At 48.7% G+C, this 20,907-nt stretch overlaps 1 protein-coding gene across 1 annotated transcript; it reads left to right on the top strand.

The window, feature by feature from the left end:
* Positions 1-1,524: 1,524 nt before the first annotated feature.
* On the top strand, positions 1,525-19,906 carry LOC131265961 (filaggrin-like). The gene is made up of 12 exons (XM_058268275.1): positions 1,525-1,564; positions 2,902-3,001; positions 4,083-4,171; positions 4,243-4,437; positions 4,504-4,673; positions 4,747-5,013; positions 5,078-5,305; positions 6,304-6,595; positions 6,668-7,248; positions 8,184-8,393; positions 8,470-8,594; positions 8,739-19,906. The coding sequence occupies exons 2-12, from the start codon at positions 2,974-2,976 to the stop codon at positions 17,345-17,347; spliced, it is 10,794 nt and encodes a 3,597-aa protein (XP_058124258.1). The 5' UTR covers positions 1,525-1,564; positions 2,902-2,973; the 3' UTR covers positions 17,348-19,906.
* The last annotated feature ends 1,001 nt before the right edge of the window (positions 19,907-20,907 follow it).

The following is a 20,907-nucleotide window of genomic DNA, read 5'->3' as shown; positions in this document are numbered from 1 at the left end:
ACATCCCATTGAAATGTTTATTTCATAAACTAAGAATCGAGGTAGAGTCTTTGTTGTATCAAGTTATATGCCTTCAAAAGACCTTCTTCACTTGAGAGGTCTGTTGCTGTAATTGGCCCAAGCCAAGATAAATACACACTATATAAGGTAGCGGAATCTAGAGCATTTTGACGTCTAGACTGCAAAAAATCGAAAAATAGCTTTTGACAGTATGCTGATACTAAAATTTGGCGGAAATCGTCCTTAGAAGATAAACAAACAACAACGCTTGAGAACCAAACAAACCGATTCTTCAATTGCTTTCATTTTGTTCGCATGGCAAATGTTTAAGAAGCCGTCGGCTGTAGTGGGTCACCGATTTTTCGACCAAATTTGTCGAAGTTTCACCTCACGTACCTTCTGCTTACTTGCATAGTTGTTTACATTCGATGCTGTTTATCACCATGCTGTCAAAAGCCACGGTCGCCATTTTCTAAAAAGATATCTCCTAAAAAGTCACCTATTCAGTATTTAATCATCTTGGCCCAAGCACTAAAAAGTTATTCGGGTACAGCACGGACTACGATCGGATAAAATCCGTTCGAATCGAGTTGTCAAAGGTCACTCACGTTGAAAAGCGCGGGCAAATCTGACTGTCAAGTTTCACTCACCGCCTCTCAAATGTGTTCATTTTACCTGCCATTTTGAATATGAACGAAATGAACTGCTTTCGCAAATCCGTTCGTTCCCGTTTGTATGGGAAGAAATCCGCGAGGTTTTAAGCCGCGGATTCTCAACGAATTCGTACATTTGAAGGTTCTTATTTAAAAAAAGAGTGTTAATTGCTTTTACGAGGATCCTATTTGTAGTTTTTTATGAATTTATCATCATTTTGTGTAATTATTGAAATGATTACCAACGACTTCGTTTGAAAAGAAATGATCATCCACTTCACGGAAACACTTGAGCGCCTTAGGTATAAACGAAGCTGGAGGCTTCAAAGGAACCTTTGAACATATAAGGTATAAACGCACAGAGTTCATTTTTCACCGACCGTCGAACGGATTTTATCCGATCGTAGTCCGTGCTCTACCCGATTAACGAATTAGCTAATTCGGTCAGTATTTCAAGTTGAACCAAGGTTTTTGAAGTTTGTTGGTGCGCTGCTGCTTCGTTCTAGTGGTGGGTACATCGAATCCCCAAATCCGAATCCCAATCCACATACAGTCGCGATACGATATAAACCATTCAGTGCCTTGCCTGACTGGAATTTGTTTATCCCAATCTGAATCTCCATCAAATCACAACTAATAACACGCTTTTTCCGCAATAAAAACATGGTACACATTTTCGATGTGTGCTTCACCGTTGTTAGCAGTTCTGTTGATCATAAAGATCTACTATTGTAAGGAAACGAATCCGTCTAGGTATCGAATCTTCAAGTCTTCCAAATCTCAATTCTGCCAACACTACTCAACACCAAAGCAGAGGCAACCATTTTCTTCGTCGTTGAAAAAGCAGTTTTTTCCAACCCTGTCCGCGACGGAAGGTGCGTTATCACTGCGAATATTTGTGTCTGCTCCGGGTGCGTATTGAATGGTCAACATTTCTGATGCATTTGGGGCCGTGCTCGTCGTTTTCGTGCGCATTCTGGCGTGTTATCGTATTTCCTACGTGCTTGGGCAGCCAAGATTTCGTGACGTTTTTTTCTTGCATCTCCTGCTTCTCCACGGATCGTCGGCCAGTGGATGTGGTTGTGTTACGCTACTCTGTTGTGATGTGAGTGTCGAGTTGGTTGGCAAGCGCCTTCGTTGTCCGCGAGCGCAGGAATTTTCCCGCGGCAACGCGAACCCCGCTGCTTCTGAGGAGAAAATACGAAAGAGTCCGGTTGCAAATTTTGTGTCCAAAATCGAGAATAAACCAGTGAAGTTAACCGCTTGCAGAAAATTGCCAGCAAACACGGTTCACAACGGTATTGGTATTCTGGTGACTTTTTCAACGTTGCTTACTATCGATCCTTCCTGTGGCACTGCCGTTCCGGATGTTGCGGAATGGTGCGCCCATATTGTTCGGCAATCCGTTTCAGCTCGCCTACGAATCTGCTGCCAATAGTACCGAAGACAGCGCCCACTACGATCGGATAAATTCCGGACGGCAGCGGAACAGCGCAAAGTAAAAGTAGCGGATCTTTTCGAAAACGTTTCTCGCCGAGAACGTCGTAGTTTATTTTTTGCCTCCGCGTTTCCGCTACATCAAATGCGGCGGTGTGCAAGGGAACACCAACACAAAGCGCCAGAACGAGCGAAAGAGCGCGCGCGCCGCGAACGGGCGAAAGAGTAGCCGCCACAATTTTTTTTGTTATGCCCGTGTGTTATGTTTTCTGGTCGTGCGCGTTTATGCTGCCTGTGTGCTGTGAAACATTGCCGAGCGTGTATGCGTGCGTGCATTGCACGATAGTGGCAGAGAAACCAATCATAAATAAATAGTAAAATCAAACGAATAACTCGCATATCGCGCGGGGTCTAGCGTTCGCCGTCAATCTTCTGCCGAAAACTAGGTGGTGGGTCTACCTTTGCCGAAGGTACAACGCAACCGGAAGACCGGGGGTCGGACCAGGTTTGTTTCCGGAAGCACTGGTATCGAAGGAGTGTTTCTAATTCCAAAAATTACCACCTACTGCGATGCTTTTTCTTTTGTTCGCCATCGCGAAGTGTTACTCCAAGCGACTTCATTGCTTCAGGGAGTTTCTCCGCAATCAACTCAGTGGAAAACAAAAGTAGCCAGAGTTGTGTGAAAAGATTTAGCGAACGGTGGAAACTGTCCCAACGCCCATAGATGTAGTGGCAAAATAAGACGAACCTGTTAATGTTCACAATCTAAAACGTTCATAATGTTGTGTGTATTTTCTTTCCGGCTCGCTAGGACACGGCAAACTCAAGCATTGGTCTTCCCGGACCGGATCGGAAACCCGGCCTTGCTGTAGAGTCGAAGGGCATGTTTACCACTTTCATCGGTCTAATTGGTAAGTTTCGCTGCATAAAGAGGCGGATGGGGATCTCTGTGCTACTAACAAAACGGTGATGGGCCCTAATGCAGCTAACCTATATGCATGCCATTAAATACACCCTTCCCAACAAGTAATCTACCCTCCCGACAGCACACGGCACACACTTTATCTATCCCGGATGGCGATTCGAAAATCTGCCTGCCCTTGGCATTGAACTGGGAGAAGCAGGTTTTACAGCTTTCCCGAATACTAATACGTTGCTACGAGTAAAACCAAACAGACACGGAGCGGATTGACTTTCAACGACGCTGACTGCTTTGTCCATTAGTTTCTTCTTTCTATTGGCAACCGGGTTGCTTGCGGTTACGTAGCAAAAAACTTTGATTCGTTTTTAGTGATGGACTTGCTTTCCAATATCTTCATATCTTACGAAGTTATCGCGAAGAATGTTTCATTAGCAAACAATGCGTAACAACAACCTCCTGTTTCTACTAGTCAAATTGTGATCAATCCATAACACCACATTTTAAAAACCAAATTGTCTAAAAGATAACAGAACTGGTCAAAAGTATCCAGTGTTGTGGTTCCTATCATTCTTTAACCATGTGCTTTGGCTTCTCTTTGATAAGCTCATATCTGTAGACTATCATTTTCTCCTACGTGTTAGTTCTAGTCATTCATGAACAGTGTCACTGTTGTCATATCTTTTTTTGTCTTTCGTTATGTTTTTCGTAGTTAGTTTTTACTCATTTTTTTCGATTGTAGTTTGGTACCATGCTCGATTGTAACATTATTTTTATAACTCTTTTTCATATTTTTCTTGCTATAATTTTATTAGTTTTTTAACAAATCTTCAACAAAGCAGCGGTCATCATCAGCTTAGCGAGAGCAAAATATAGCACACTCTCGGTGTATAATTCCCATCATTACCCACCATCATCGTGTTTGTGAACTAACGGCAATAAAACCCCGGGGAAGATCGTAACGCACAGAACAAACCCCCCAACATTCACCCGCACCACCGCCTATTTATGATCGGTTGTTCAGGAAGCTAACGAAAGGTTCCACAATTTTTTATCATACATGAATTTTATAGATATTCAATCATGGTGGGAGGTGCCCTGCATTGCGCACTTTTGTTCGCTGTTTAGTGCCGCCTTCCAGCTGCCGAGATTTGACATTGAGGTAAGAACCGGTAGTGGATCCTAGGTTTGATTTGGAGCGATGATTTCTAAATGGTCTGTTTTTGTTTCCAGGATCTCGAAGAAGCCCTTCTCACCAATGCCGATGCCGAGGGTGAGGTGGATCTGAAAGTGTACTCCGCGCGCCTGCTGCCGGAACTGATCGTAGCACTATTGAAGGGCTGTGACGTGCTAGCACAGATCAGTTCCAACATCAGCCCGAGCAACTATCAGATGTTCCTGAGGCGTCTGTTTCGCCAAAAATGTCAGGTTAGTCAAGGATGGCATCGATCGTTGGCTGCAAACTGCTACAATAACCAACCCTCTCATTCAAAGGAATATAATGTTGAAAATCCTTTCAACACTGATACGGATTTCGAGAAGCTGCCACTGCGCACCAAGATCCTGATACTAAAGTACCTGTGTGACTTCCGACTCGATTCCGAAGACGTGTGCAACACCTTCGCCGGCTACGAAGCGGACAGTATCCGGCTGGAACCGATTGGGTAAAGTTCCTTCCGCCACAATCGATTGCGCACGATTGCCTTTCTTATATTACGCCAAGAATGATCATTTCAGATACGATCGAAACGGATCGTCCTACTGGCACTTTTTCGGAACCCGCCTATACCGGGAGGATTACAACAGCGGCGGCAAATCGAAGCTTTCCAAGGGGACAGTCTGGCAGGTGATCTGCTTCACTGAGGAAGATTGGCGCAACTTGGCACAAAAGCTCGACAACTCCACCAGCCACAAAGAACGGGATCTACACGCGCTGCTGGTGGAAAACTTTCTGCCACTAATTCCGAAGCTATTTCGCGACAAGGAACGAGAACGGCGTAGCAGGTACGGTGTTGGAGTTTCTCTTGTTTACGTTTACTTTTACACGAAACCTTACACTTCTTTGCAGACTCTTTGAGCGGCCTCGATCATCGCGCATAAGAATCCTGCAGGATAAGGAAAGAGTCCTACGCGAGCAAGAACAGTTGAAAAGGCAACAGGAAGAGCAAGAGCAACTGGAAAAGCAACAATCCCAAAGGCAGAACGTCCAAGGGGAAGATACCGATCGGAACGCAACCTCGCCAGTGCCGCAAAGGGAACTGCTATCGGAAGCGCGTGCGAAACGGGCCGAACGACGGTTAGAAGCCAAACAATCTAGCGCTATAGGCAGACAACGACGACACCATTAGAGACGCAAAAGGGAGGAAGAATAGTAGTAGAGGCTACACAAAACATAAAAGGAAGACATCCATAGTAAAGTCGATCAGAGCCAAACCTACTCTCACTATTCCTCGCCCACAAAACACATCCATTGATTTGACCCGACACACACAGAAACGCACACATACATACACACTGTTCCGATACGATGCTAGGTGAGGCGTTCGTCGCTGTTGTTGCCGAAAAAGCAGGGGATCAAATCCTAGTACAAACATAGCACGGGCAGGAAAAATCCCGGAAACATCAACGACAAAGACGAACGAACGGACGTACTCTCTTCCAAAACAGAGAAAATGAAAAGAAAGATTGGCTCCTAAAAAAATCGACCCTCCCACCTAAAACTGCAGTTGACCACAGATAGAAGGCGCGTGCGAAAAGCGATCCCTAAAGCAGCACACAATAGTGTGCCGACGACGCCAGGAGAGAACAATGTTTGTGGTTGAAACTCAATGTGTGTTGACGCTTTAGTTTTGTTGTGCTTCCCCTTTGTGCGCGGGTTTCTCTTGCTTGTTAATGTATGTATGCATGTTTTTTTCCTTACCATATTTTATCCTGTCATTTTTCCCCCCGTCCTTCGGATGAAAGTTTCATTACTTAGACTTTATTAACATCAACAATGTTGCTGATAGGATCGTCTCCCGATGGTAACTCTGTCGGATGAATTTGTGGGACTAAATTAACACTCTTCACCCAAGCTTTGATGTTCTTATGCTGATTCATTCATTTTCCTATCATCCTACTTACTTCCCTTGTGTCGATAACATCGTGCTGTGCTTCGTCGATGTAGAACATCCGCATTGTTTTAATAAGAAAATTAATGAAACTTTTCCTCCACTGTATCCTTCTACTCGTAAAGAATTGCATCGATTAATAAATGCTTTTTCTTTTTGAACCACTTTCTTTCCCTCATTGCAGATCTCGATCCAATTCCGTCACAAGTATAGTTTCAACCTACGCTAGCTCATCAGACGGGCCACCAGAACTCACGCGTGATTTTATTTTTCAGCCAATAGAAGAAGCAAGCGCATACCGTAGCAAAGCAAAACCTAGCCCATACCTTTATCGCAGCACTTCTAATTTCGGAAGTTCCACCTCCCCGTCAGTAGTAGGTTCACCCTCCTCGAGAGGTTCGCACGGTAGTAATAGTGGATTGGAGAGTGGAGGCAGTCGGTATCATCGCGCGACCAGCTCCGTTAGCGGTCGTTCGGTGCGTTCTTGCGTTGGCATCAGTTGCACCAGCAGTAGTTTCAGCAGCTCTCCACTAACCCGCTCGAGGGAGGGAAGTTTGGACGAAGACGACGACGACGGTGCACTGCTAAGGCGGGAAGACATAGAAGCACTAAGCGATTCGTACTACATTGCCACCCGCCGAGAGGAGGACGAAGACAGTGAGAGCGTCGATAGCTTCAACGGCGACGCGGAAGTGGAAAATAACATCAACAACGGAAACACCGACACGACCAGACCGCTTCCACCCCTGCACGTGCCAGTGAATGAGCATCTAGAGCCGGTAAAAGAAACAGCAAGCAAGCAGATTCGTGATAAAAAGCAACGCCCTGCAAGGTTGGTTAGTGCCGAGGTGGAAAAATTACTACGCGCCAACCGCATCATGGCTCCGACCGCGACGAAGTTGCCCGGTCGGCAAACAAACAACTCGCTCTCGTCCGTCACCGGGCCGGTCATACTGCCGTTCAGCGATGCCACTTCAACCAACGCACCTCCAACGGGTAAGGGAAGCAGCACCGCTGGTACTGCGGGTGGAAGCAGCAGCAGTTCCAGTGGCACCGGGAAGGCGGGTGATTCTGCCGCTGCAAGTGGTGGAAACTCCGGGCGAAAAAAGAAAGGCAAATCTGCGCAGGTGTAAGTATACTTAGCTGCACTTACAGTGGCGAGGGAATGCCTCTGTGGATGTTTAATCTAGGGTTGGGAATCAAATTCTATTTGGAATGGTGAAAAAAAAAACACACTAATCGTAAACATGTAAAGTCTTGCACAAAATTATTGAAATTTCCCCCCACTTTATATCCATGGATGAAGATAATCGGTTCGGATAATTTGCACACTCAGTTGTATGATTTAAACCCCCATTTAACCTGCACATTGTTTAAACCGTTTCCGTTTCTAGTCTATGTACAATATATAAATGCAAATTTTAACGATAGCAACCTTCATTCAACATGAATAGTCTGATGTCTTCTAAACCTTGAACCAGCACAGTTAAACTCATATTACCATGGCAACGATTCGTTAAATTAGGGTTGACAAGTGCTACTATCAGGTTTAGGAAGCGTTGTCTATTTGAAGATGTTAAAGTTCTGTAGTTCGTTTTAAAAACTCTATTTTAATAAGATAAAAAAAGTATTTGTTTAGCAAAACATGACAACTGTTTTAAAGATAGTCTGTTAAAAGTAGTTGATATGATCAAACACTGTTGTATTGATTCCTTTACTATTTTCTATTTCCATTTCTTCTGTCTCTCTTTCTATTAACCTGTGATAATCAAATCCACTCCACCTTTTCCTGCACATGCCAATGTTATTACATTCCGAAATGCACCCTGGACGTGTATGTGAATTGTGAACCCGAACCACACCTACCTTCACACAATCAACACTCTGGAACACATGGATTCACCTTCCTTCTTTCTTGCATCGTGTGGACTTGCGTGTATGCTCCCCTCAAAATGTAAATACTCCACGCACGCACTCACGCACGTCACGTCACCCTTTCTGCCTGGGGACCAATTATGGGGACAAACGGTGGAACACGTCGTTTGGCCACGAAAACACCCGTAGTACCACCAGCGTTACCAACAGTTTCACCAAACCGATCGTGCCCGCCTCAACTCTCCTATCGTCGTCTCTTAGCTTTACCGAAACGGACGAAGTGCTGCAGATCGGCATGCACAAGGTGCTGGAATGCATCAAGAACCACGACGATGCGTGGCCATTCATGGATCCGGTTGATGAAGATATCGCACCGCGGTATTACTCCATCATTCGAAGGTACCGTTTCAAATGTCATTTAAAAGCGTTACCCGAACGTCATCTGCATAGTTTAATTCATTCTGTTTCTTTAAAGGCCCATGGATCTGCAGAAAATGGAAGAAAAGCTGGATAATGGGGAGTACACCATGTTCGGTGATTTCCAGAACGATTTCAAGCTCATCGTTAACAACTGTCGGCTATACAATGGTCAGGCGAATGGTAAGGACTTCGTTTACTGTGTAATATACAATACATACAAATCAAATATCAATTGTTTATAGTACCATATTGTAAATGTTACGTCTAGCAACACAACAAAGTATACAATCGACAAATAATTATTATTACCCTATCGCATTGCAGAGTACACGGAGATGGTCAACAATCTGCAGATCGCATTCGATCGTGCGCGGAAGAAGTACTTCGACGAAAGTTCATCGGACGAAGAGCCGATGAGTCACGAGTATCCCGACGTCAGCCGGTCGAACGCCGCCTTCAAGGACAAATCTGCCTCATGCCTGAACGCCTCCAAGGATGATGCTGCGAACGGAGCGAGCGGCCGAAAAAGCGACAGTGCCGGTGGTGGCGCAAAGGAAAAGACGAAGAAGGGGGGCGGCACGACGACGACGACGACTGTGTGTTCCAAAGATAGTGACGACACCTCTGCCAGTGGCAGGGGGTCCACGAAGGAAACGACCAAATCGAAAACAGTGAAGGGTGGAAGTGTTCCGAACACGTTGTCGGACCGAAAGGACGTGAAAAACGCCACAAGCAGTGAAAAGAAGCAACCAGTGACCAGTGGTGGTGGTAGGAAACAGAAAACGCTTAAACAAACAGACCTCGGGTCGGACCCGGAGCCGGATCCGGAACCGCCGGAAAAGAAGGACAACAGTAGTGTGTCGAGGACGAACAAAAACTTAAAACGGAAGCGCAAAGAGAAAGACAAAGGTGGCAAAGTGAAGGGAAAGAAACAGAAAATGGAACCTAGTGATCACAGTGACATGGAAGATGATGACGAGGATGGTGAGGGTGGCTGGTCGGGGGTAAAAAAGGAATCGTTGAAGGAGGAACATGAGGAACCGGACCCGGAATGGAATGGTCCGGATCGAAAGCGGTACAAAACGTCGGTGGCATTGGATCCACCGGATCGGATGGACGAAGACGATGAAGTTATGAAGTGTGGGGACGTGGGCGTAGTGAAAGACGAAGTGGAAGAGAAGGAGGACGAAGCAGAAGAAGAAGAGCAGGAGTATCCGGTGTACGAGAGCAAGAAGAAAGCCGCTATCAAAGCACTCCAGCGGCAGGAAAGGGAGAAAAAGAAAAACAGTTCCAAGGGGAAGAAAGAAGAGAAGAAAATAAAGTCCTTGCCTGTTGGCGGCAAAGGTGGTAAGAGTAGTGTAGCTGTGCCGCCGAAAAGGGAAAGCTTTTCCCCGACCGAACGGCGTTCGCGTTCGCGCTCTCTAAGTCCGGTGCCGCATTCCTCCTCCGACCAGTCGAATCTAAACGAATCACTCCTCACTTCTCCGAGCGGTAAACGGGGACGGTCGTTCAGTCCAAAGAAGAAGAATGTCAGCCGGGACGCTTCGGTAGGGGAGGAGGAAGGGTCTTCGTCCGCGAAGAAACCGGTCGGTAGTAAGTCTACCTCCAAGAAGGGCAAAGACAAGCACAACGAAATGGAAGAGAAAAGGGACAAAAAAGCATCCCCCAAAGCTGCTGCCTCTGCGCGATTGGAGAAAAAATCCAAATCAAAAGCGACCACAACAACAGTGTCACCAGCGAAAGGAGGAGGTGGTGGTAAGGGAGCAGGACGGCAGCAAAAGGCGAGCAGTAAACGGAAAACTACCGCTGTCCCGTTGGAACCGGAGTATGACTCGGAACACGATCATCATGGTCCCGCCAACGGAATGGACGTCAGTGACTTTGAGGACTACGATGATCCGCCCGCAAAGGATACGAGCATCGAGGAGGAAGACGAAGAGGAGGAGCGTGAGGAGAAGATTGTCGACCGATCGTCGTCGTTGGTGGGTAAAAAACCCGACAAATCGAAGGGCAAAAAGAGTAGCAAAAGCAGCAAGAAAGCCAACGCACCGCACGACGACGAAGATGAGCATCACCGGGGCAAAAAGGGCAGCAAGAGCAAGCAGAAGGGAAAGGACAAAAAGCTGGACAAGAAGGCCCATAAGCGGGATAAAAGCGGTAAGGGGAAGAAGAAATCCAAGGCCAATGTGCGAGTTGAGGATCGCGGATCGCTATCGAGTGGTGCCGAGGATGAGCCTCCGGTGGATGAAGAGCGAGGGTCAAAAGGTGGTAGTGTCTCGAAGGCAGCGACCAAGCAGCCGGAGAATCGGAACATCTCCCCCCAAGCGTCGCGATCACCAAGTCCTTTGGGTTCGTACTACTCGGACGATGAAGGAACAGAGGAGCGAGCAGCTGAAACAAGACGAGAAGACGAACTGACCAACCGCTCCATCACGCCCGATATCAAAGACAAGTTTGATCTCATCAAGGAGCGTCGTAATCGGGCGGCAGCGGCAGCAGCTGCGGCAGCGGAAAGCAAGGCGAAAGCCAAGCAGACCAAAGCGGCAGCGGCGGCGGCGCGTCGGGGGAAGGAGGAAGCCAGCAGCGGCGGCCGTAAGAGCAAGCAGTCAAAGGCAGCGGCGAACACGGGAAGTCGCAATAACCAGAAGCAGAAGCATGAATCTCCCTCGGAAGACGGGGGCGAGGCTGGGCAAAAGCAGCCGAAAAAACACCATAACAATCAGCAAAAGCAGCAGAAAGAGTTGCTTCTGGATCAGGAGAACGAAAAACCTGCCACCGGTTCCGGGGGAAAAGGTAAAAAGAAGCGCGACAAGTCGAACGGTGAAACGTCGTCAGCGGTACGAAGTAAAGCTTCATCGGCCCGCCCGGTAACTGATTCGACGATGGACGGTGCCGACGGTGAGCCAGCAGCAGCAGTAGCTCGAAGTGGAAGCAAACATTCGAAAAAGGTCGATCGAAGCAACGAGTACGACTTTATTGACGAAAGTGTCCCACCCGGTAGCGGCGGGGGTAAGTCCGGCGAGAAGGAGACCAAAACGAACACCGGTGGAGGAAAAGGACATAAGAAATCAACCGCTGGAGCCGCTGGAGGAGGTACGGCGAGTGCGTCCCACAGCACTTCCCAGAAGCACGGGAAAGCGAACAACACCAAACAGCAACAACCTTCCTCGTCAGCAATGGCGCCCCAACAACCACCGGGAGCGAATGCAAACATGGAGGAACTCGAGCTGGAGACGGAGCAAACGCTGAAGGACATCAACAAGTGGTTGGAAAATACGCCCCGCTTTCCCGAGTACAGCTCGGCCAGCAATTCCCCCTGCCGGTACATTATGGACGACTTCGATCCAGTCCCGGCCGTGAAGATCGAGCCGGCCGATTTCCGTAAACCGATCCCATTGTCTGCCGTTGCGGGGAGTGAACCGGCAGCAACCGGAGCCGTAGCGAGTCCGCTGCGTGGTGCAAGCCCCGGACTGGCGGCGATGGCCGCGCCACCAGCGGCCTTTTCTCCCCGGGCCGCTGCTTCGTCCTCAGCGACGGCGAAATCTGGAAAGGACGGAGGAGGAGGAGCACTAAAGGACACGACCAACAACGCTGCTGGTGGTGGTACTGCGGCTGCCGTTAAGAACCCTTCGCAGCCAACTGCTGGCCACAGCAACAATAGCACCAGCAGCACCATCTTGGGACCACCGCCGATCATACCTCCACACTCTCAGAAAAAAGAACCCAAAGAACCGAAGCGTAAGACGCTGAAGGAAAAACTTTCCCAGCTGGGAACTGGTCGGAAGGGGCGTGACCTTCACCAGCCTTCACATCATCATCATCATCACCAGCATCACCTGCACCGCACGACCATCGACCGGTTGCAGCCGGGTAAAACGAAGGGCAACCTCATCGGGACGATACAGAATCTCAACAAGCCGGAGGAACTGTTCCCGGCTGGCGGGGCTGGGGCTGGTGGTAGCAGCGGAGGAGGTGGAGGAGGAGGTGGAGCATCGGGTGGCGCTGGTGGTAGTGGTGGAACCGGTGCTGGAACAGGAGGGGGCGTGAAGGAGGTGAAAAATTCGCTCATCGTTAAGACGGACGAATCGAAACCGAAGCTTAGCCTCGGTACGGTTCTCAACACCGAAGGGTTTGGTATTGTGCAGCAGCACAACTTTGCCGACGATGACGACGACGATGACGATGCCGCCGTTGGGAAGGACAAGAAAGACAAGGGTGATCAGGAGACGGGGGATGCTGGTGAAGAAAAGGCGTTACATACCATCGGTGGCGGGGTGGCTCGATCTCCCGCGACGAATTCCACGGATGGTTCTTTGTCAAAGAAGGACGATACGAATGGAAGTAACATTTCTGGAGCCACGCCCGGTAGTGGCAGCAACTTTGGAGAGCCCGGAAGTGGTTCGTCAACTTCCGCGGACAAAGCGCCGTTTTCAGTGGATGGGGACGGAAAGTCGAGCAAAGAAGTCGGTGACCCCTCGAAGAAAGATCCTCAAGGTAAGGTGGGCGGAACGGGTGCGCCGGATGGCAAGGATGGGACTAAATCGGCTTCCGACAAACCATCCGCCACTCCGAACCTTAGCGCATGGTTCAAAGCTTTCGGCGCGCCGAAGAAACCGAAAAAATCGGAAGACAACGACGCCGAAGGCAAAGGTTCACCATCGTCAGCGAGCGAGAAAGGCAAAGGCAATGAAAATATGCCCGCTTCCTCCGGTACGATGGAGTCTTCATCCGCTGGTGGTTTATCCGGAATTCCGGGCGTTCCTGGGAGCAGCACTTTGGAGGGAACGGGAAGCTACCCCACGCTTCCCGTCGCGCCCCGACAACGAAAAGCGAGCACGGGAAGTACGGTTAGCGAACGGTCGTCGTACAGTCAGGACCCGGACAGCCCCCGGATTGGGATTGACGAGCGTATCGGTGCGTATCCGGGCCCCTACCCGAGTCCAATCGGTGCGTCGCCTATCATGACATCGCCGAAGCTGGACGTTGAGACGCAGAAAAGTCCGTACCATCCAATGAACGGTGCCATCAAGGTTGGCTTCTACCAAGATACGACGCAAAAAAGTAGCCCAGAGAAGAGCTGCAGCCCGAGGGACCTTCCGTCGCCGTACCCGCAGTACTCTCAGCATCTCTACACGGCCAACACCGGGGCAGCACCAGGCAGCACAAACACGAGCTCTCTGTACGGAAGTTATTCGTCGTACGGGGGAGCTGCGTCCGCCCCTTCGGTTCCCTCGTCGGGTGCGTCAGGGTCTTCCGGTGGCGTTGTTAGTGGTGGGATCAATCATCAGCCCACCGGGGGGATCCCAACCGGCATCACACCGACCACCGACTTTAAGGGCTACGGAAAGGGCCTTAAGTCTCCGGTCGATTTCTACGAACAGTACAAACAACCGGCCTCCCAGGAGTCCGACTACAACTCTTCCATGAGCCCCAGTACAAATACAAACTCGCCGTATCACAACCCGGCCTCCTCACCCTACCAGCAGCAGCCGAACTCTCCCGCCTGCTACCAGCAACAGCAGCAACAACAGTCGCAATCGCAAGCCTCTTCCCCGTACGGTGGTAACAACAACCAGCAGCAACAGCCGAGTCTTGCATCTCCCGCTTCCTCGGCTGGTGGTGGACCACTTTCACCGTACAACACACCGACCGTTCCGCATAGTCCTGCCGCCGTGCAATCGCCTTACAACACGCCGGGTACTGCTGGACAGGGACACTCCCCGTACCATGCAGCGAACCAGCAGCAACAACAAGCTCCTTCGTCGGCTTCTACATCCCCGACGTCGTCATCCTCAACGAACCAAGCGAAGCTGCAGTCTAAACCAAATACTCCGCTGCACCAAAGTCCCAACTCGCCGTTCTCCCAGTCAAACCAAAGTTCACCTTACTCGCAGCAGGATCCCAACTCACCGTACTCCCAGCAGGGCGGCCAGCTGTCACCGTTCCAACCGATGTCACCGAAGCCTACTGCTCCGAACAACGCCGCCAACAACAACGCTGTCAAACTGGCTCCTCCCATCATTACACCGCAGCAGGCGGCGGCCGCTGCTGGTGTTATTCTACCGCCCGAATCACCACAGTCGGCGTCGACGACGTCGATGAATCAGGCTCAGAATTTGACTGGTGGTGGTTCGTCATCCATCGCCACACCGGTCGTATCGAATCAACTCAATTCGCATCAGTCTCCTTGGGCTCCGAGTCAGTACAATCCGTACAATCACGCGAGTGGCGGTGAAGCGGCCCCATCGAGCGGAGTCTCCGGTGGTGGAATGATGCCCTCAATTCCACCGGCACCGGCACACATGTCTTCGTCCCAGCAGGGTCACCATAATGTACACACACATCCAACCCCTGCCCATTCCCAACATCCGCAGCAGCATCATCAACAGCAGCAGCAGCAGCAACAGCAGCAACAGCAACAACAACAACAGCAGCAGCAGCAGCATCAACATTCACACCAGCAGCAGCAACACCAACACCAGCAGCAAAGCCATCATCAGTCGTCGCAGCAACAGCATCATCTCATGCAGGCAACGGCTCAGCAGCAACAACAAAGCCATCTGGGAAATTTGCTAATGGGAGGCACAAATAGCCATGCGTATGGAAGCACCTACGGTCGTCCGTACGATTTAAACTCGGCGTCTGCTTCGACAGCTTCGTCAGGTCTCGAACACCATCAGCAGCAGCAACACCAACACCAGCAGCATAATCATCATCAACATCAACAACAGCATGTCATCCCCCATCATCACCAGCATCATAATCAGCAGCAGCATCATCCTAGTCTTAGTGCGATCAACAACAAGAACAGCCCGAGCACGACGTCCTCGTCCTCCTCGTCCAAGGTACCTGAAATGATCAATCTAGGCTACAGTGAACCGGAAGCGAACACCAGCAACGGTGGAAAACCGCAGGATGTCCCGATGAACATGGAGTCCATCGGAGGCAAGGAGAAGGCGGAGCCGAAGGACATTTCCAAGCTGCACGGAGCCTCCTACGACTCGCACATGTCGAGCATGGGTGCAAGCATGGGCTACGGAGCGGCTGCTCCGATCGATGTCTCGATCAGCAAGTCGAAGGCTTACGATATGTTCAACCGCGCGGCCACCATGACGTTCCCGTCCCGGGGCTTCGGTGCACCGGGTAATGGTGGACCACCACCGACGGCCACCAGTGCGGTGGCAGGTCCATACGCTGATCACCATTCGGCGAGCAGCGTGAACAAAGCGCACGACATGAGTGGTGGTGGCACGACGACGACGGCGGCGGCTGGTTCCTCGGCTGGTGGAGGCTACAACATGCCGTCGGCGGCCGGTGGTGGTTCGAAGGGTCCCGAACAGCAGCTCCTACTTCCACGCTACGATCAACGAAGCCCCCAACAACAATCGCAACAGCATCATCCCCACCTACAGCAAGCCTCCGGTCAGCAGCAACATCCACAACAAGGTATTCCCCCCTCATCGAACAGCTCGGTGCCATCTACGCAAAACAATATGGATCTCAGCAGTTCCAGTGCACGGTACAACAGCCCATCGGTGGCGGTAGCCCCGACCTCATCATCGTCGGCACTCATGGATCCGGCCATACGAAATCTCGCCTCCCTTTCCTCACTCTACAATCCCGATGATCGGCTACACGGGGTTCCGGTGGTCGGCGGTGGTGGTGGCCTCGGGTCGGCTTCTAGTGCAACCGGTGGTGGTGGTAGTGGGGTCGGGTTCTACGACAAAGCGATGCCACCGGCAGCGCACATGTACGGTAAAAATCTCCCGCCCCCATCGTCGTCGTCAGCCGCCGTCGTCGCTGCCGCTTCGTCCGCATTGCAGCAGATGTTCAACAACACGATGGCGGCCAGCACGATGGCAGCCGCGTACAACGCAAACCGGGAACAACAACAGCAGCAAAGCGCGTCGTCCTATACACCACCAAACTATCACCACCTGCAACAGCAGCAGCAACAGCAACGTGCAGATATGATGGCCGCGCAACAAAAAATGTCCCACAACAGCAATGTACCTTCCAGTGGTGGTGTCGCACACAACGAGCCACCACCACCAGCGAAACCAAAGCGGACGCGGAAAAAGAAGGACCAAAACCAAGAGCTGCTTGCACAGCAACAGCAGCAACAGCAACAACAGCAATCGATGCATCATCAGCTCCATGCAGCACACCAGCAACAACAGCAGCACCAACAGCAACAGCAGCAGCAACAACAACAGCAAGCCCATCAAGGGTTCCAGTCGTACAGCGGACTGAAGCCGACCAGTGCCTCCGCAACTGGAGCAATCCCGTCGCAAGCCGTCAGTAACAGTGGCATGGGAAGTGCGGCAGCGGCTGCCGGTGGAAGCGTTGAGACGTCCGCCATCTCACTCAAAACAGCGGCCAACGTTGTGCCGGGCAGTGCGTTCAACTTCGGCCCCGGACCGGCCGGACTTGGACTACCGCCGGGCAGTCTGTACGGCGACACCAGTGCCAGCACCTACCTGGAGGATCCGTATCGCAATACCCACAATCCCTACCCGTACCTTCCGGCCCCAAGCCACCGGGGGACGGCCGCCGGTGCTGCAGCCGCTGCCGGAGCTGGAGTGGCTGACGGCGACAAACAATCATCGAGTACGGTATCGGCGGCAGCAGTTGCCGCGGCGTCAGCCGTCGCCGCCGTCCATGGGCCCCCTCCGCCGGTTGCGTCTGCGTACCACTCGTTCCTCGCTGGGCATCACGCGGGGTCACGCTCGTACCATCTGATGAACCAGCTTGATCCGATCCACCAGCAGTACCTGGTGCGGCAGGAGATGCAAATGCTCAACCATCTGGGCGCACCACCCGGAGCCGCTCCGCCCGGTGCGTACGGACAGCCGGGCTATCACCATCCGGCGATCGGGATGCACAAACCGTACGACCCGATGAACAGCATGAACCGATCACCCTTCATCTAACAACGGCAACAACCGTCTCCGTAAAATAATGAAGAGCACATCACACCAACGGACGAGCGACTCGACGTTGTTGGCGGAACTGCGAGGGCCAAGGGACCGTAAGTGTACTGAATTTAAAGCGACGTCACGACACAACGCGATAGAGGAGGAGCGTAGATGTTAAAAATGTTACGGTTCAATGTTTTACAAGTAAGACACGGCCATTTCAGAATTTAGCGACGCGCCTAAATTTGATTTGCGCTACAGACCAATTCGTGTACAGTTTTCTTCCCAGCTGTTTCTGTTCTACTATAACATTTTTAACTGGTTCAGTCTGATTTGGTTGTATGATTTCGTAAGCATACGTTTGATCCAAATAACGACTGGCGATGTTACATCGTGCGTGTAAAAATAACGTTTGTTTGATTGCCAAAAGAATCTCTCATAATCGCTCTGTTGTATGCTTTTCGAATGTAACAACTTTTCTACTTTGGAACATAATTTTGTTGTTTGGTCAAAACCATCAATTTCTGTTTACTACAGTTAACGTATTATTCGCTTTCCTTTGTGCCAGGTCAAATCACACCTTCTTTCCTTGGTGGTTTCTGTGTACATGTTCAGAAACATGTTAATTCCCCAGTGCCTTTCGAGAAGGGGAACATAAACCTCGAACTTAAATGAAATTTCCTACACTTACGCATTGACTTTTTGTGTTAGTTTGGTTTTTACTTGACCACCTTTCCACCCTCGTCATGGACGGGGTGCATAAAATGTGTCTACGGAAAGGAATTTTTGTTGCATTGTCCTTCATCGTTCGATGGTTAGAAGTATGGTCTTTTTTTGGAATATATCATTTAACTACATAAAAATAATTAGTTCGTGACTAGGAAAGATTCGTAAAAAAAAGTGAAATCGCTTTTGCAGGCAATGGTTTCACCACTCGCTGAAACGCGACGAGTGGTCAAATTTGAAATGAACAACACTCCTCCAAACAAGAGAAGAGGGATACTTATGAACAAACAAACGAAATATAAGCTATAATGAACTGATCTCTCTTTGTATGTCCCTGCAAGAGACAAATTTTTCCACGAACCCTCTTCAAACCACGGTCGGTCCTTGTTTGTTGCAGCGGACATTGCAGGAACACGCGGGGTGTATCACATTCCTAGGAATTTCATCGGATTAGGACACCGATGATCCGCATCATCAAATAAAACGACGCACGCTTTCGACCATTAGCACGCGCACCATTCATTTAACAGTAAACAAACAAAACAACATTATTTAGTAGTAAAATATACTATAAACAAATTAACATTCTATCATGAAGGGAAGAACAAAACCATGCTTGATAGAAAACGACAACGGACGAAATGAAACTTCTCGTTTCACGTAGACATATAATCCCTCTTACGCCTTATTTATGAACCGAGAACTGTAACTTCCAGTAAGGATGGAACGCAACCTTACAAAACACAAACAAACAAAATTTTGTTGTGGTAGAAATCAAGATAATAGTCATTAAAAATGAGAATCTGTAACGGTAAAATAAGTCAAACGAACGGAGAACAAAACGCGTTAAGAAAGAGAAAATTTACCGAATACTTTAGGTGTTGCATAATAATCAAAATTGATTAAGAGACCTATTTATATTTGATCAACTGCTGACGATGTATCTGACTAGTGAACAAAGGGAAGTAGCAGTAGAAGTACCTCTCTCGACGCCTCGTGGTCGATCGTGTGTCCATCAAGGCAAGACCAGCAAAAAAGCGAAAGGCGGTGCAATTTTTGTATACCACTTTATATCACGCGATGGGAGGGAGATACAAAAAAAAGAAAGCTTCTTTTAAGTGAACACAGCGATCGTTGTATTACCAGCGAGCGACGTGTACATTTATCCGTCTCCCTTTCGTCACTTCATCCCCATCACAATATTCAACCCCCTCCCGCGACCATTAGAGAAAACATCAATGTGTGTATCTGCGTTTAGTAAGGATAAGGAACGGCGTGTAAATAGGACATTTTTAAAACACCACACCAACAGAAGGAACCACTCATTGCAGGAAAGCGAAAGAGCGCGCGATCGCGATTCATCTCTCAAGTGAATCTTTTTTTTCGCATACATTTAACGATCGCCTTTCTCCGCCTCCAGCGTATATTGCCGGTGCGTAATACAACCTTAGGAACTTGTTAATTCTTACGAGAACAAAAGAAAAACGGAAAGAATAGATACTACTCTAACCGGCCCCGGTTCGGGTTTAAGTGAGAAGCAAGCGCCCTTATGCTAATATGTAATGATAGTCATTTAACTATATCAGTTATGTGTTTTAAGTATACTATTCATAAACTCATCAAACATCGCGCGTGCCCGCGCGCACACTTACACACACACATACACACACCCAAGACCCCACATTCAGAGGCACACCGTTTATTTTCCTTCCATTGTTTCAGTAAACCAGCTGACAGTGTGTATCTGAAGCAACAAAAGTAGAAAATTAGTATAGTGTAACTAAACGAAAAGCAGAACAAAATTTAAACAAACTAAACAATAAAAAAACCTACACGATACGCAAAGGCTTGAGGAACTGCTTCTTGTACGTACCCAATCCGACATTATTAACCGTGTGTATGTGTTTGTGTGCCTGTTGTGTGCATTTCATAGCTGTGTTAACCGATAATTTGAATTACACAGTACACGTTTAGGAGCAGGTTCAAATAGTAACAAAAAACAAACGGTAACGCAAAAGAACAGTAAAGAGGAAATGCCCGTCTGGTGGGGTTAAACAAAAAATAAAGGATAAATTGTCTAGCTAAAACAAAATGTGGCAAATGAGCGGTATGGTTTTTCAAAGGATGGTATAATTTTTGTTTGTCAAACGTTTCGGAGCGATTTTTATTCGATATAGTAAAAACCAGAAAAGTAATTAGAAAATAGCAGAAGAAGAAAACAAAAATATTCGGAAGTATATCTATGAGGCGCCAGAATAGGAGCGAAAAAGAATTAAAAAATACAATAAAGACGAAAAAACATGTACAGTACGTTGTTGTTTTGTTTCTGTTTTACTAATAATTGTTTAGTTTCCTCTAGCGCCGGAAGTAAGGTGTGAAACTGTAGTGCAAAGTTTAAACCGTAAGCGAAAAGTAATTGTAAAAGATCTAAACTAAACGAACATACGCAAAACAAATGAAATAAAAGAAAGTATAGCGAAATGCGAAAGTGATCGTGATCGCTCGGTGGATGTCTAGTGAAAGAAATGAGATTCGAAACTCGAGCCCATTAAAGAGTTTTTGTTTGGTCTTGCGATAACGTTTGCAGCATAAATACACCGAGTAATATTTACAATTACAGAAGAAGAATTGTAATGCACAACATCTCAGTCCGACGGGATCATCAACGATGCCATCTGAAAAGGGTATGATCGTTACAACCAGCGGAACAGCGTCGATCGGCTGTAGTTTCTAGTTCTTTGCAAAAATGCATCTCCTATCTCGTGACGCCCATTTTACTCTCTTCGCAACAAATTGCATCCTTATCAGCATCCAGCGTTTGTACAACATACACGCATACCCACACAGAA

The sequence above is a fragment of the Anopheles coustani genome, chromosome 2, assembly GCF_943734705.1.
Source record: "Anopheles coustani chromosome 2, idAnoCousDA_361_x.2, whole genome shotgun sequence".
NCBI lineage: Eukaryota > Metazoa > Arthropoda > Insecta > Diptera > Culicidae > Anopheles > Anopheles coustani.
Note: the sequence above shows the minus strand (reverse complement) of the source record. Positions and strands in the feature narration are given on the sequence as shown.